A 16,738-nucleotide genomic window follows, 5' to 3' on the forward strand; every position below is an offset into this window, starting at 1 on the left:
GGACCTTATCTAACAAAATAACTTACAATAATGGTTCAGAAACTAGTACACTCAAATTTATAGAGAAATATCAAATACAAATTTTATAACAGAGGGAAAATTAAAAAAGCAAATAAATTTAGTTGATATTTTTGTAGGTTGTGATTTTTTGCAATATTTTGCTTGATTTTAATTTCTATATGTGTGGTGACTAAAATATTAGTTCAATAAATATATCTGTTTAATAAATTTGGTTAGTTTAAAAAGCACCAAAATACATTGCCTATATTATAGAGATCACATAACATGCAGAAATTCTTAAAATGATTTTATTCACCCACTTAACAATCATTGATATAAACCTTCCCAATTCTGTTGAATTTGGTAAGATAAACATTTACGAAAACCATATTTCAGTAATAAGCACAGACAATAAGTTAAAACATATCACAAACGTACCAGCAGATAACATTATTTTTTGTCTTATCTACACAAACACTCAAGTTCATTTTGCTTTTGTAAACAACTTCCTGTTGATCCCGTTTGAAATATTACATGCATCCGAATCTGGTTATTTGGAAATTGGCTCTTAATCCAACGTGTTCATTTCTGTACCTGAAAAATCGCTCCAACATGTAGTTTGTGCCTTGAAACAACCTGTACATGCACATATGTGGTCCTCGTTTATAATTGTCCTTTTACAGTAGGTTTAATAAAAAATAATATCACTGAACAGCGAAATAAATATACTTGCAGCTGTTGATTCATATATGAACGAAGAGTCAAATAAATACTCAAAAATAAATAAACAATTCCCCATTTTTAAAATCAACTTCTATAAAAATAAACAAATAAACATGAACGAATCCAACACTTAAATAAATTACATACATTTCAAGCATTTAAACTAACACTAGTCTACATTTGCTGTAAGCATTGTCTGAGGGTATGTTGGGATTCCATCATCCAGTAAGGCTGCCAAATTGTAATTTCATCGTTAGAACCTCGCATCCTGAGTGCTCCATGAGTGTTTTTCAGGAATACTTGAGGTTTGTAGTGACAGAAAAAGACATCGCGGGTGCTCAGATTAAGTGAAACTCATTGAAACGGTGTGCTCAAGTGCTTTACGGCGAAGGGAAGCGATACTAGTCCCTCTCCACATGTCACTGTCTGGGGAGCTACACAGCTGAGGAGAGCCGGTAACATTCGTTGGACCCGACAGGGAAGCGGGCACCATCCCGGGAAATGTGGGTTGATAGAGATGCGACTGAAGACCGGAACCATTTGACGATAAGCTGCCCGAAAGGCCCATATTGTTTGGTGGCGGACCCGCTCCGAGACTGCACTGAGACAGGGACTGTGCCATCGCCTGCTGTCGACCCAGCGACGGCGGTATCTGCAGCTGTGAGACCCCCGGCATCCCAGCCGCGGCCCAGCGAGTGTCGTTGGCATGAAAAGAGCAGAGACTGTCGCCCATCGCAGCCGCGGCCGCAGACGGGAACTGAGGCAAACCGTGTGTTGGCAGCAAAGTGCCCGGCGCCCGGAAAACATTGGTCGTCTTCTTTCGTTTCTTCCATTTTGCACGTCTATTCTGAAACCATACCTGAAGTCAAAAGACAAAAAGAAACAATTAGAAAACCATTAATTTTATTGGGTGAGAAAAAATAAAACTTTAAACAAATAGTTTGCTATGTTCAACTGTATATTTAGACTTACTATGATTAATTTTATTTTAATGAAATAAAAACAACAAACACAAAATATAGGCTAAACCTAATAAAATTATGTGTTTTCAAAAAACAAAAGAACAAAATATGATCATAATACATTTAATTAAATTGCATGAATTGCGTTTGTCGGTAAAGGGCGCCTAATTTGTTTTAAATGTAGTCCGGTCTATTTAGAACTCTTCCACTGTTAATATGATTCTACCGAGGTTAGCAAACATGCACCCTTTAAAACATCTGCTTGTAGCCTATTATGACTTCTAAAATTTAAAAAATTCTAAAATCACTACTGCTAATATATATATATATATATATATATATATATATATATATATATATATATATATATATATATATATATATATATATTGCTTCAAGACAGGACAGAATAGTAATGCTTTGCAGACAAACGGTGATGAAGTCGATATAGTTGATAGTACATTCTAGGAGACAAATAATATGATGGCCTCCATAATTCATCGTGGAATATTAAACAGTAATTCTTGATGAAAATAAGCTCAGACGAAGCTTTCAGAATAAATAGTACCTCTTGTTTATTTTTAAAAAGTAATATTATTATTATTATTTTAATTAGATTTATAATGTACAAGTTTGAACGAATAATTATTGTCATCATTACTATTGGCATGTCTACTTAAATTGATGCATAACTATTATTTACAAATCATTTTTTTCATGTTACATTTAAAGCACTGTGCAATCTACTGTGCAAGCTACTATTTTAATGAATTCTTTTAGAGCACGTCTTTTTTTCTAAAAAGCTTTTTTTGTAATATTATATTTTAGTACAGGCAACACTGCAATAGTTTTAGATGCGTGATCGGAAACATATTTGACATTGTTTTTAGAGAAAATCGCCAAGCAATTCATGCAATAAATTTCGTATGTCTTTAGAACTAAATTAATAAATAAGTGTTACGCCAAGCGATTCAGTTTGCTTTTACAAACAGGCAATAACCGTCTGGAAAGTCAGAGCTGAGCAAGTTCATTAAGTCTCACCTGAACCCGTGACTCCGTTAAACCAATCCTTAATGCAAGTTCCTCTCTCATAAAAATATCAGGATAGTGGGTTTTAGCAAAGCTCCTTTCTAGTTCGTTCAGCTGGGCTGGAGTAAAACGGGTCCTGTGGCGTTTCTGTTTCTGTTGGTTTTGCTGGCCGCCCGTCTGATTGGAGTTTTGCTGTTGCTGCTTTTCTTGGTCTTTGGCGTTGACCTGCTGCATTCCATTAGGATTGGATCCACCATTACTTATTTCTTCTCCGGGGAGCAGAGTGGTCCCCTCCACAGTCTCTGTGGCAGAAGTAAGGTCGCCGGGGTGTCCAGAGTCAGTCCCCCCTAGTCTGCATTTTAAAGCTTCTCGGTGTACGAGAAGCTCGGCTGCAGCATCCTTCATCCCTGTGGACGCAGGTGTCAACAATTTAGCATTCTATCCAAATGGCTGTTTCATATTAATATCAATAATCAACGCATATTTAAAACACGCTACTTATTGATACATTTGTCGCACAAATAATCATAAACATATAGCAAATAATACCAAACATAAACACCACAAACATTAAAATTATTTTAGCAAGGGAAAAAAACAATACTTTTAGTAATTATCACGTAACATTGCATGTATAATGCACATATTAAAATATAATATAAACATAAAATTGGTTCACCAGACTGAAGACTGAATAATACTCTAGCTTACAGTGGAGTTGAAGACCGGAGTTTGGTGGCGATAACTCACCGAGGCGAGTATCCAAGAGGTCGGCATGAGAGAGCATTGCGCACTGCTGGAGTCACAACTGCTTCCCAAACTACTCTACAACTTTTAACTCTTTTAAAAAGCGCATAGGGCTCAATTGAAGCAAAGTCGTCAGTGCGTTTAAAAAGGCGGTTCCACGTATTATACTGTTCTTTAGAGAGATTGGGAGGCGCTTAATAGTTGTATGAGCCCGTGAGCTTCCACAAATGGGAACCAATCAGAATTAAGGGCTGAAAATGTCAGACAACCAACCACTAAAATCCACAAACCGGTTTCATCTGCGGTTGCTCTCGTTCATTTCAAATCTGATTTATTGCATTGCCCCCTTATTAGCTATACATTTTAAATGACTTCATAATCATGGCAAATAACCAGCGAATAATAAATCTTTCTGTAGAGGCTTCACAAAAGGTGCAAAAGTCGAATTTATACGACTTGGCCGACTAGGGATGTAATCTCTAAATACTGATAGGCACCTTTTGTAAAGTCAACAGCCTATTTTGGTTATAGCTCAACTTTTCGAGGCCCTTTACTAGTCGAATGTAGAACGCTGGCCATCCATGTTTGTTTACGTGTGAAGAGAATGAACACAGTATTGCAGCGGGTTCTGTGAACTGGTGTCATTACGTGCGACATACAGCTTTATTTGAGTGGAATCCATCTATCAAAAACGATGAATTCTTTGAGGCAGCTAACAACACATCCAAGGTACATTTCCAACAAGTCATTTTCAAGACCATTAAGCATTTGAAGTAATTAGTGCTAAATATATGAGCTTTCATCTCAATTGTTTGAGTAAAATCTGAACAATGCGTGATTTAATTGTGTTTAGATATATTTCAAGGCGGTGTTGGCTAAATCATGTTTGAAGACGTCTAATTTATTTCGGTAAAGGCTTGAGGTGAAGCAGTGAAACAGGCTACTGATGCGTACTGATGCTTCAGTTGTATTGATGTTTCATCAGCGCTGACGCAAGTAATTTGATTTGTTTAATTCAAACTCGCTGACATACATTGCCTAATTTAATCCATTCAGCGAAAGTGCATTCGGCAGGCTGTCAAGTTTTCAGATTGTTTTTGTTTAATCAATCAGTTCTCCATTCATTTTGTAGCATGAATGTGCACGGGCAAGCCGCTGGACTGTTGAGAAAAATTAAGAAACAAACAAAGAACATGGGAATCTCGAATTTTAAAGACCCGAGAAATGCCGACATATATAGGCCTATATATATATAAAGGTGTTTCATCAAGAAGCTTGAGACATAATTTTATTAATAACATAATAATCCTGGATCGAAATGTAACCTTGAAATAAAGTTAGGTGGTAGGAAAAACATACATATTCTAAGAAAAATGCTATATGAATAATACATTATTAATAATAATAATAATTCTTATTTTGTATATTTTTACTCAAATAAACCTAATTACAAGCTTTATATTTGTGCATCTAAGATCATGATCATGTATCATGTGCTAATTTGTTAAATCTTTTCTGGTCCTCTTTAAAGGAATATATGATAATCTTGTAAATTATATTGAACTTATATATCTACTGCAATGTTTAAAAGTTATATTAAAATATGTATTTGCGGTTATAATAATAATAATAATCATAATAATAATAATAGTAATATTTATATTATTTTTATTACTATTATTATTATTATTATTATTATTATTATTATTATTATTATTATTGGCTAAAAGGTCGTTTCTATCCTGGCACATTGCGCCATGCATTTCTATAACACACCTATAAAATGGAAACATTATTTTGACAATGATTTGATTCTGGGTATTTTATTATTTCCACAGTGCATTTTCAATTGAAACTTTCCGATTCTATCCATGATGAATTCTTATTTATTTTGTGTAAATGACATTGGAGTTTGACAGGTTGGGTAATAGGTCCAAAGAGCTCACCATATACCGTGAAATAAGTGAATTGGAAAGTAACCCAACGGCTCCTCCATTCAAGCAGACGCGACCCCCGTTGCATCTCATACTGTGATTAGACTTGGTGCCCTCCATGTGGACCCGATTTCAACGTGAGTTATCTGGGGAGAATACAATTATGGCCTAAATAAAATAATCAGCAATGGACGGCGATTACCGTAATGAAATGGAGCTTTGGCAAGTCACGGAGTAGCTGGCCTCCATTACGGTGCGTAATGAGACTTTTGGGGGTAAGCACGACAATCATCTAAACATGAAAATGTGTTTACTTTGATGTCAACGTTCGCACAAAAACTTTGTTCTCGAAGTTTAAACGCAAAATGTCGTCCAGTTCGAATAATTGCATTTTAGGTTTGGGTCTAAAGGTAGTCAAGTTTCTGACAAAAATAAATAATTAAATAAATGAATGAATGAATAAATAAATAAATAAATAAATAAATAAATAAATAAATAAATAAAAAAACTTGGTGTAGCAACATAAATTAAAACATAATTTTGTAGTAAACGATAAATAAATAAAGATAAATCTATTTCATATTTTGGTGTGTGTTTGAATCAGGCAATTAACTAAACTGAATGTAATTTTTATGGAGTAAAGGATTAGGGTGTGGTATCTAATATATATTACACTATATAGGCCGATAGCCTACTGACATCATTCAAGAAAGGCCTTCAGTGGCTAGCGAGAAGGGAGGACTTGGGTCAGTGGTCACTCTGAGTTCGTCCAAATTAGGAACATGTGCTAGTAATTATTAAATTCCAGCATAATCACTCTGCTAATGCAATTTAATGCATCAGCAAATTAATACTGAAAATAATTAGTTTCACTGACCTTGTACATTGCAAGACGAGAGTGAAACACTATTGCTTAAATGAACCAAACCACTCCCCTTCCATGCAAAATCTGTTGAAAAACGAGTATTAAATTTTTCATACAGCGCAAGAAAGTAGGTGTATTTGTTTAAACACCTTAAGTAATTTATTTCTCAAACAGTGTTAATTATTGTAATTTTAATGAAATTGGAGAAAAACAATAGAATAGTCTTGACTGCAGTACATGGATGTGAAAACATTTCCCTGTGTTGTATTGTTGAGGAAAATATATTAATCACTTTTTATAATTTTATAGGTGGCCAGTTGTTCTCTTTAAAAAATCATCTACAATTTGCAATTACCAATGTCTAACTTATCCATGCCAATAAACATTAGAGAGGTAATAATTTGACCTGGTAGCCTGTCATCCTATTTGACCTACATTGCCACATGCAGAAAGTAAATAATAATAATAAAAAAAAAACACACAAACAAACTCATTTTTAAAATGAAAAATCATAAAGGCTACTGTTTCACCCCTTTACTGATGATACAAATCCAGCAATTTGCGAGCCAGCTGCAAGCCCATTATCTATAGACCGAGGCGGTTCAGCTCCTTTCTGCTCATTCCACTAATCTCCTGTCTCCACTCCATTTATTTGCCACTTCTCTGCTGCTTGTCCACAAAATACAACTCTAGCGCCTCCAAGATTAATTGATCGTCAATTTAGCTCTAATTCGGACCAAGTCAGGTGGTAAATGGTCTACTTTTACTTGATTGTAACTGAAATGTGTGCAAGTTACATTGATAAATTTTGATTATTTATCAATTACGCACAAACGAGATACATCTACTGAACAAATTGCGGCTTGATTTTTTATACTTTGTAGATATCACTATGGATAATGATTCCGCACTAATAGTTTCTTTCCGGATTTGCTTGTCGGAATGACAGCACAAAAATTCATTTTTCATGAAATCAGCAGTGCGCGTGGGCAAGCTGCCATTAGTCAGGTGCATTATGGGGCAGATCATCAGTAATGTGTGTTCTTTGCTCAGAAAGCCTGACATACTTTGTCACACTTTGTGTCAGTAACAAATAATATCAGTTATTACTGCTTCTTGTCATTTCAGCTGAACTCGTATCTTATTTGGTATTTAAAGAGACTTAGCCTGTTCCAAAAGCATAAAAACTATTTAGTTACTCGGAGATATAATTTTCCTTTATAGTTTGTTTTTTTTTTTTTTTTTTTTTTGTAGGATGGGATGTTATCAATGACAATATCTTTATTTTAGCCGCGTGTCTGATAGATAATACAGGATATTTATTTGGGGGAAAGGGTGCTGGTGGGAGAAGCTGTCAGAATATAATAAAACAAAACAGACAAATGATGGGCTATAATTCTGACAATATAGGTTCGCATAAAAATAATTCATCCACTTTCATTTTATTGTATAGCAGTAGTCTATAATGTCTAATTAAGCCTCTAAATGGAAAAGAAAGCTAGCCTATACGTTTCTGCGAAAACCAGTCAAAAGTCGATTATTATTTTTATATGAATACTGAAGATAATTCGAACCTTAAAATATCTATAACGTATAAATTAACAAATATCTTATTTTTATTAAGCCAAGTCAGATAAAGGCATAGGCCTACTGTTGCCCTGTGACACATTTTGAACCCACCTGTAGCAAAAGCTCATCTGGGGCCCATTTTCAATTTTAGCGTAATCAAAACAAAATCGATATTGCATCTGCGCACATCACCGAGAAAAACTAACCAGACCACTTGTAAATCCTCGAAATGCACTAACCAATACTTTCATTTCACACCAGCCTCTCACCCCTATTTGTTCTTCAACAAGAACATTTATTTGTATCTATATAAGTGCAGAGACATACAGAGATGATTTTCCCTGTAATTGACTCAAGCATGACAAGATCTGATAAGCTGAATAAATATGGCCCATGACAGCACAGCGGTGCGCTCAACGCGCGCTTTAAAATAGACATTGATATGTATAGGTCATAAATTACACGTATTCTTCATCATTAAAACGCAAAAACTGACTAATTAAGGCGGAGACCCAGATTGCTTTTTAAACGTGGGTCACTCTGGCACAAAGAAACAGATGCTTTGTTCCCGGTGCAGTTTGTTTGCCACCTTTTTAAATGCAACTGCATATGAGGGGGGAAAGAATTTCTTATCTCTTGATAGATTTTATTCACCACCTTATAAACCCTTCATGTCCTTCTTATTTCCCTTGACCCCTGATTATTAGTATTTTCCTTGTTTTCCAAACTAATAAGTGCCACCATCAAGCACTTGGAGTCTCCCGGAGGCTGCAGACATACTGCTCGGTGTAATTGATATTGAACGAGCCGGTGGTAGGCGCGAACTGTTGGCGCTGCTGGATAATTTGCAGTTTAATCAGCGATTGTAATGAGAGTCGCTGATTAGGGGCCGTTTGAAAATAAAAGAGAGTTACAAGGAACGTCTGTCAGGGTCCGATGATAATTCAGAAGTAATTGTCGTGATTAGAGAAAACTGGATGAGTGGCTTATCTTCGTGCATGGAACCAGGGGGCGCCGAGATTTCATTTGACCCAGTCTAAGTGGACTTATAAATGTATAACACAAAAATAATGTAGGCCAGTGCGCAAAAGTAAATTAAAATACAATCATGTTTTGAGGTTTCCACTAGGTAGCCTACTCCATTACAAACCATCTAATTACAGCCATCATAATTTAGATTTGAATAGTTTCTAGAGTTTTTAGGACATATTTTACTATGCCATGCAACGGAGTGCAAAATTACCAGTAGAGACCGGGACCAATACAGTTTATACAAACCAATACAAACCATTATAATTTCTACTACAAAAACCATTGTTTCCCCAGCCGGGCTAAGCGACAATCCTTTCGTATCCTACTTCTAGCCATGTGGTTCTCATTTGGTTTCTCTTGGAACCAAATAGGAATGTTGTGAGGAACAAAATGTTAAATGCCGAATGAATGCGTAGATGCAATTGACATGGTGCAAGCTTAAATGACAAATTTGTGCGAGAATATTTTAACTCAAACCCAACGTGGCTGTTCGGGCAACCAATATGCGCGGAAAAGACGAAGAACATCTAAATGCAGTCGCGGTGTCCTCGCAGGGAGCGCTGTCTGAATATCAATTACACCATTAGTGCGCATGTGTGTTTGACTGTGGAAGAGCAATTAGTGACGTTCATAAAGGGGAGAGAATGTTACTACGAGAAGACCAGGGCATCAGCTGCTGGAAATGAACTGCTGTGGCACCTGCAGCCAGGCTATTTAACACAACCACCGCGCGGTTTTTTGGGGTGGGGGGGGGGGGGGGGGGGGGGCACCGCCCCCAAAAAACACACACACACACACACACACACACAATAACGCGTAACGCGCGCGCAAACACTCCTAGTACATAAGAAAATCACATCAATCTCACAATTCAAAGAAATAAACAGACATCATAAATATCACACGGTTTAATACGTAATGCCTTGGGTCTGGAGACTCCAGCGTAAACTCTTTAAAGCCGCCGGTTTCTCTGCTAGACTATCCCCATCTATCCCATGTCAATGACTGTCTTGTTGAGAGAATCAGTGAGTAAACAGGACTGACAGAGTAGGGAGCTCAACTGATTACTCATACAAATAGACCGTGCGAGCACACCAGGCTGGAGATGGCTTTTTCTGCCTCGCCAAGGGTCCTCTGTCCACGAGCTCTTACATTGTCCCACCATCAATCATTCTGTTGTGCCCTGGATGTTCTATAGAGTCACTTAATATCCTTACCTTCATCTCTTTTATACTTTCGGAGCGATGCACCACAGCCACTCGCCCTTTTCTGTCGGATGAGGCCAACAGGCAACAGATCATGAAATGATTTAGTGAGCCCCTGAAGGATATTATCACACACTATAAACTACATCGGACATCTTATTTAGAGAGCGTCGAGTGCTTAGGTCCTAATATTTTGGTGCGGAGGTGTAGGCTTACTTTGTCAAAGTGGGCTTCAAAATCCACATATCAAAAAAGATTACAAAGGGTTACAATTTGAAGATGATTAGATTTCATATTTAAAACCGATAAATTATATTTAAATACTTGTTTAAATTTTATTTACTTTATCTTAGCTATATGGGTCATATATTAAAATAATCAAAACATTAAAAGTGTAATAGTTTAAATAATAAAGTTATAATAACATTTAGCTTCATGCCATTCAGTGAAACCACAAAAATCTCATTCAGTGTAACAATAAATTATATAAAAACATTGTCAATTAATTAATAAATATTACAACACCATATTTAAGGAAAACAGCCCTAAAAACAGATAAATTGTAATTTTGTAATTAATTTGTAATTGTGTATACATTGCCACTATTCTTTAAACTGTTAGTTTTTTTTAATCTTTTAATTAAAATACAAGATTAAGTACAATCCAATGATATATTATATCTTCAAATATATTAGACACTTATTAAACAGAACACATATTTTATATACACTCTATATACACTCAACAAACTGCTGCTTGTTCAAATTATCTGTTTAAAATTAGCTAAAAACAACACAATTCTTAGAATTTATTTGGCCAATTTTTTTTGTTTTATGTTCAGTTCATTTAAATTTGTAAATTTGTAAACCATTATCTTAAGAATTGGGTTGGTACAACTATCTGGTAAGGGGATTTGTAGTTCCCAGCATGCTTTGTGTGGGATTGAATGAAGGAAAATGTTGACAATAAAAGTAATCTTAGGAGTTAAAAGTTAATAGAAAGACTTGCCAGAGTTTAATCTTTACTAGTTTGAAGATTTAGAAGATTTTCAAGTGATGCTGTGAGTTTTGAGATTACCACCTTGCAGAAGCACCCATGCTTTGGGTGTTGGCAGATTAATTAGCAAAAATGCAGTTTGTCATTTTGCACATGACCAATAACTGTCCAAAATTACAGTAGTTCTGAAATCAGTCTTAATCAATCAACTGTATATGTAACTCATGAAATTTGAATAGAAACATAGACCATTGTATTTAAATTGTATTTACAATTTTATTTGATAAATTTATGTTGGACTAACTCAATTGCATTTAATTGTGTACAGTTGAAGTCAGAATTATTAGCCCCCCTTTGATTTCTCCCCCTCTTTTTTAAATATTTCTCAAATGATGTTTAACAGAGCAAAGAAATTTTCACAGTATGTCTGATAATATTTTTTCTTCTGAAGAAAGTCTTATTTGTTTTACTTTGGATAGAATACACACAGTTTTAAATTTTTAAAACACCATTTTAAGGACAAAATTATTAGCCCCTTTAAACTAATTTTTTAATCGATAGTCTACAGAACAAACCATCCTTATACAATAACGTGTGTAATTACCCTAACCTGCCCAGTTAATATAATTAACCTAGTTAGGCCTTTAAATGTCACTTTTAGCTGTATGGAAGTGTCTTGAAAAATATCTAGTAAAATAATATTTACTGTCATTATGGCAAAGATGAAATAAATCATTCATTCATTCATTTTCTTTTTCCTATACTGCTTAGTCTCTTTATTATACCGGGGTCACCACAGTTGAACCGCCAACTTATCCAGCACGTTTTTACACAGCGGATGCCCTTCCAGCCGCAACCCATCTCTGGGAAACATCCATCTATACACACATTCACATGCAAACACTACGGACAATTTAGCCTATCTTATTCCCCTGTACCGCTTTTCTTTGAACTGTGGGGGAAACGGGAGCACCGGGACGGGAGGAAACCCACTCAAACGCAGGAAGAACATACAAACTCCACACAGAAATGCCAACTGACCCAGCCGAGGCTTGAACCAACGAGCCAGAGGCTTTCTTGCTGTGAGGCGACAGCACTCCCTTTAAATCAGTTATTAAAAACGAGTTATTAAAACTATTATGTTTAGAACTGTGCTGAAAAAAATCTTCTCTTTGTTAAACAGAAAACGGGGAAAAAATAAACAGGGGGGTAAATAATTCAGGGGGGCTAATAATTCTGACTTCAACTGTACTGTTAATGTTTTTTTTTTTAGTTGGTGCTAAACAAGTTTCTTGGATGGAAATCCTGCCCTCAATTAAATTGGGTTCATCTAATGAGTTATTTTTTGTGAGTAAAGAGTCACTTTTTTAAATTAAAATTGATGCTTACACCAGATGAATTGTCTTGTCTTTGACCCATATAAAGAATAGTTTATAAAGTGCTCAGCATAAACAAGTACAACCCCTTTTGAAAGTTAACATTTGTATCTATTTTCAGTGAATACAACATTTTTTATTTGGTGCATTTAAACAAAACAAATTCATTAACAGTTATATCTATTGAAATAAGAGTTTGGTCACCAAACATATCTAGGAATAGAAAGAAAACATTTAAATTGTTTTGTATTGTATTGTATTGTATTTTATTGTATTGTATTGTATTGTATTGTACTGTATTGTATTGTATTGTATAATCAAAAAATGATAATCTACACAAATTTGAACTAAATTATATATTATATTTTTCTCTTTATTTTTCTTGTTTAGTAAAATTTCATTTAATATTTTCTCCCAACATATTACCTTGGGTGTACTAATTTTTGGACTGTGATTAAATTTTTTTGTTAAGATGAATATAATATGATGAAATATCAATTCAAAAGATGAGGGGTATACCTGTTTATGATTACATTTATACTTTATAGCTTGAACATTAAACATTAGGATTTCCTGCTGTGATGAAATGTTTAAGAAAGCTTATGAACTACTGTATATAAATCTACTCCAATCACTATTATTCTTGCCAGCATCCTAAAGTCATTATTATTATGTCAGAAACACTGCAACTGGCATTATAGGTGGCCACTCAAACAATCATAAGATGAACTGGCAATTCATCTTTACCGTCAAAAGCACAGGCAAAATAATTGCAATACAGGGTCTCATATTGTGCCTGTGGCCTGTGTGTGAAATGGAGACATCACCTCTGCCTGTTCTGTATTTATGAGGGCAAAGCGGCCACGCATGACTACGTCTCTCTGTGCAGTTTGTTTACTCAGGAGTTGCAGTATGCAGGGGAAAACAGCACAATAGGACAGGCTGACAGATATTGTGTATGAAAATGTAAAATAATGCATATACCTGAAAATAGAATTTATTATTTGTATGTTACATATAAACAAAACAAGGCTGTTCACCTTAAGGTCCATTCGCATTACTTTAAACTTGGCACAAAGCCAGTTTTCTCAGCGATCAGCAAGCGAGGGCACCCAACCACAGTCAACGGACGGCTTTCAAATTCATAAAATTCATAGGATTCTTCACAAATGAATGAACACAATTTTCTATCAATTTCCTCATTATGCAAATATGCAAAACATCAAATTTGGATCAATTAAGGGACCCTACAGTTCCAAATTTAACCATTTATATAGTAATTGCCAGGACTATCAAATAATTACTTGGCTAATTTGAAATATTTGTGACAGACATAGCAAATTTAAGCACAAATTATTTTTAATTCAGGTAAGCACTGCACCCCACTATAAACTGATCAAACAACAGTAGGATTAAGTGCTTATTTCAAGGTTTGTTTTCATGATTTGTTGATAAAATATGCTAATTCTGTGCGAACAAGATTTAATCAGAATTTATCCAAACTGTACTTCTATTCATTTACAACAGATAGAGTATTTTAGGAAACTCATGATATTGGGTCATCAGAAAGTGGCCTTTTTGAGTTATTGTTGTGATATGGTTGCTAAATTCAATCTTAGAAATTTTATACATATTAGAGATTCCTTGGCTTATGATGCCTATGATGCTTATGATAAACACAATGATTGTTCCACATTTTTTTGTATTGTATAACTAGCTGGCCCCAGGCATGTAAAACATCTCTAACACCCCTGGAATCATTATACAAGAGAGCACTTAAAATCTATGATATATATATATATATATATATATATATATATATATATATATATATATATATATATATATATATATATATATATATATATATATATATATATATATATATATATATATATATATATATATATATAAACATAACATTTTGAGGTTTGATAATATGATTAAATATTCCAACATTTGTTTTGTTTTTAAAAATATTCATTAACTAAACTGAACTTAAACTCTGAAAACTGGACTGACAGTTTTAATTTACTATAATCTTCTATGTTAAGCTGCAATCAACATTGTAAAAGCGCTAGAAATAAAGATGAATCTTTCTGCTCCTTCATTAAGAACATTTAAATTCTTTTTTTTAAATATCGTGAATGACGTGCTCTATGGTTTTAACTACTTTTTAATATCTTGAATGATACGCAACATGGTAAGAAAGAAGTGTATTGTTCCTAGACGTAAAACCTCATTTGGCTAATCCTTTTTTTCCTATAAAGTCACAAGTCTACGGAATACTCTTCCAACAGAATTAATCACATGGAAAAACTACAAGATGTTTACACGCCTGACCTTTTATTTTCGACTTAGTCCCTTTATTACACAGTGGAATGAACCAACAACTTATCCAACACACATACACTATGGCCAATTAAGTTTATTTATTCACCTATAGTGCATGTGTTTTGATTGTGGAAGAAACAGGAGCATCCAGTGGAAGCCCATGCCAAACATGGAGAGAACATACAAACTCCACACAGAAATGCCAACTGACCTATTTGGGGCTAAAACCAGTGACCTTCTTGCTGTTAGGTGATTGTGCTACCCATTGCGCCACTGTGACGCCATTATTATTATGTTATTTTAAAAATATATATTTATTTATTTAATTAATTAATAATTTTTTTCTCTGATTGAATTAAGATTTACCTGCAGGTAGTTCCGTTTCAAGGTTTATATAATTTTGTGCATGTCCCTGTTAAATAAATTCAAACAAGCAGCCTGGTCACACCAGTACAATACATTATCACTCGGTGAGAGAAAGAATGTGTGACCGAGATGTTTTTCCACATCTTTTCAATATGCAACATATTGAGACTTAAGCAGAACATCTTTAGTTTAATTGTGAATATCATGTTGTTTTCACAAACAAAGTATTGCAGGCTGTGCTACTGCTTTACAGTTCTGTTTTTAGTATATTTAAAGTGATTGTCAGATAAAAAGCACATGACATCTTGTTGGATCCCACATTGCAATTCTCCACAATTACTAAAGACAAAGCAAATCCTCAAGTTTATCTCAGTAATTGTATTTTATGTGATTTTTTTTCTCAACAGTGAATGGAATTGATTTAAGGTCTGTGCAATAAATCACGATTAGACTATACACAAACAAAGCACAAGCCTTTGGAAGGGAGTAAAAAAATCCTACACTGAAAAAATGATGCTTGCATAATTGCAAACAATTTATATTAGATTTAATCAAACTAATTAAATTTAGTAATGTTCAACTTAATTTGTTTGTTTAAATTTATGAGCTCAAAAAATAGCTCATAACCACGTAACCACTTTAAATTTTTAGCAAATTCAAGGAGTCAGCTTTGAATCATTTTGTCAGACAAAAAAAAATCACAAATCCACTACAAGCAAGAAAAAATCTTGGACATGGTACATAACACACAGAAAAAATGTGAAAAACTGTTGCAAACAATTTATATGGGTTCAACTTAAACATACTAATTTAATAGAGTAATGTTTAGCTTATTTTTTTTTGTTTAAATTCAGCCCAAATAAATTGTTTACAACCACTTAACTTAATAAATCCAAGGAATAACCCTGCATATTTTTTTTCAGTGCAAACTTAAAAATTTCATGCAATAAATTCCTATGAGTAACTATATATTTCTGCCATGGCAAATGTTACATTTATTATGATAGCACGCTAAAACAACAAGTGCAATTATGTAATTTGTCAGCAAAAGAAATCCCTCAGAATCCTGTATACGGAGACACCTCATAAAAGAGCAGAGATAATGACTCTACTATTTCATGGCGTATTACACCATAATTGCATTAATCCACCCATTTACATTTGATGCAGCCTTGGCCAATGGAAATGAACATCCAGTTCTTCCCTGTATGGTCATTTATGAACCAAAATTAGAGAGCATCAAATGTTAATCAAATGCATATTTACTTTATTCTGGAGACAGTCATTGCTGAAGAGAGAGAGACAGAGAGAGAGAGAGAGAGAGAGAGAGAGAGAGAGAGAGAGAGAGAGAGAGAGAGAGAGAGAGAGAGAGAGAGAGAGAGAGAGATAGAGAGAGGGAGTGTAGCAAATGGTTGAACATGTTTTGACTGTTTGAAATAATGACTGTTAAAGAATGATAAACTATGATTAGTGGTTTACACTACACAGCATTGCTGGTTTACAAAAAAAAAAACATAATTATGTTGAACTTCTACACTTGATTTTGGGTGTATTGTAAATAAAAACATAACAAAACAAAACAAAACAAAACAAAACAAGA

At 34.4% G+C, this 16,738-nt stretch overlaps 1 protein-coding gene across 6 annotated transcripts in view; it reads right to left on the bottom strand.

The window, feature by feature from the left end:
• Nucleotides 1–292: 292 nt before the first annotated feature.
• The window catches only part of otpb (orthopedia homeobox b), a 116,608-nt gene continuing 100,162 nt past the window's right edge, over nucleotides 293–16,738 (bottom strand). For 4 of the 6 annotated variants that reach the window (XM_073949777.1, XM_073949778.1, XM_073949779.1 and 1 more), the window contains 2 exons: nucleotides 2,727–3,121; nucleotides 293–1,582 (listed from right to left, as the gene is read on the bottom strand). In XM_073949777.1, coding sequence (XP_073805878.1) covers nucleotides 1,067–1,582; nucleotides 2,727–3,119 — 909 coding nt within the window. In that variant the 5' untranslated portion in view covers nucleotides 3,120–3,121 and the 3' untranslated portion in view covers nucleotides 293–1,066. 6 annotated transcript variants of the gene reach the window in all.

This window comes from Danio rerio, chromosome 5 (genome assembly GCF_049306965.1).
Source record: "Danio rerio strain Tuebingen ecotype United States chromosome 5, GRCz12tu, whole genome shotgun sequence".
NCBI classification, from domain to species: Eukaryota; Metazoa; Chordata; class Actinopteri; order Cypriniformes; family Danionidae; genus Danio; species Danio rerio.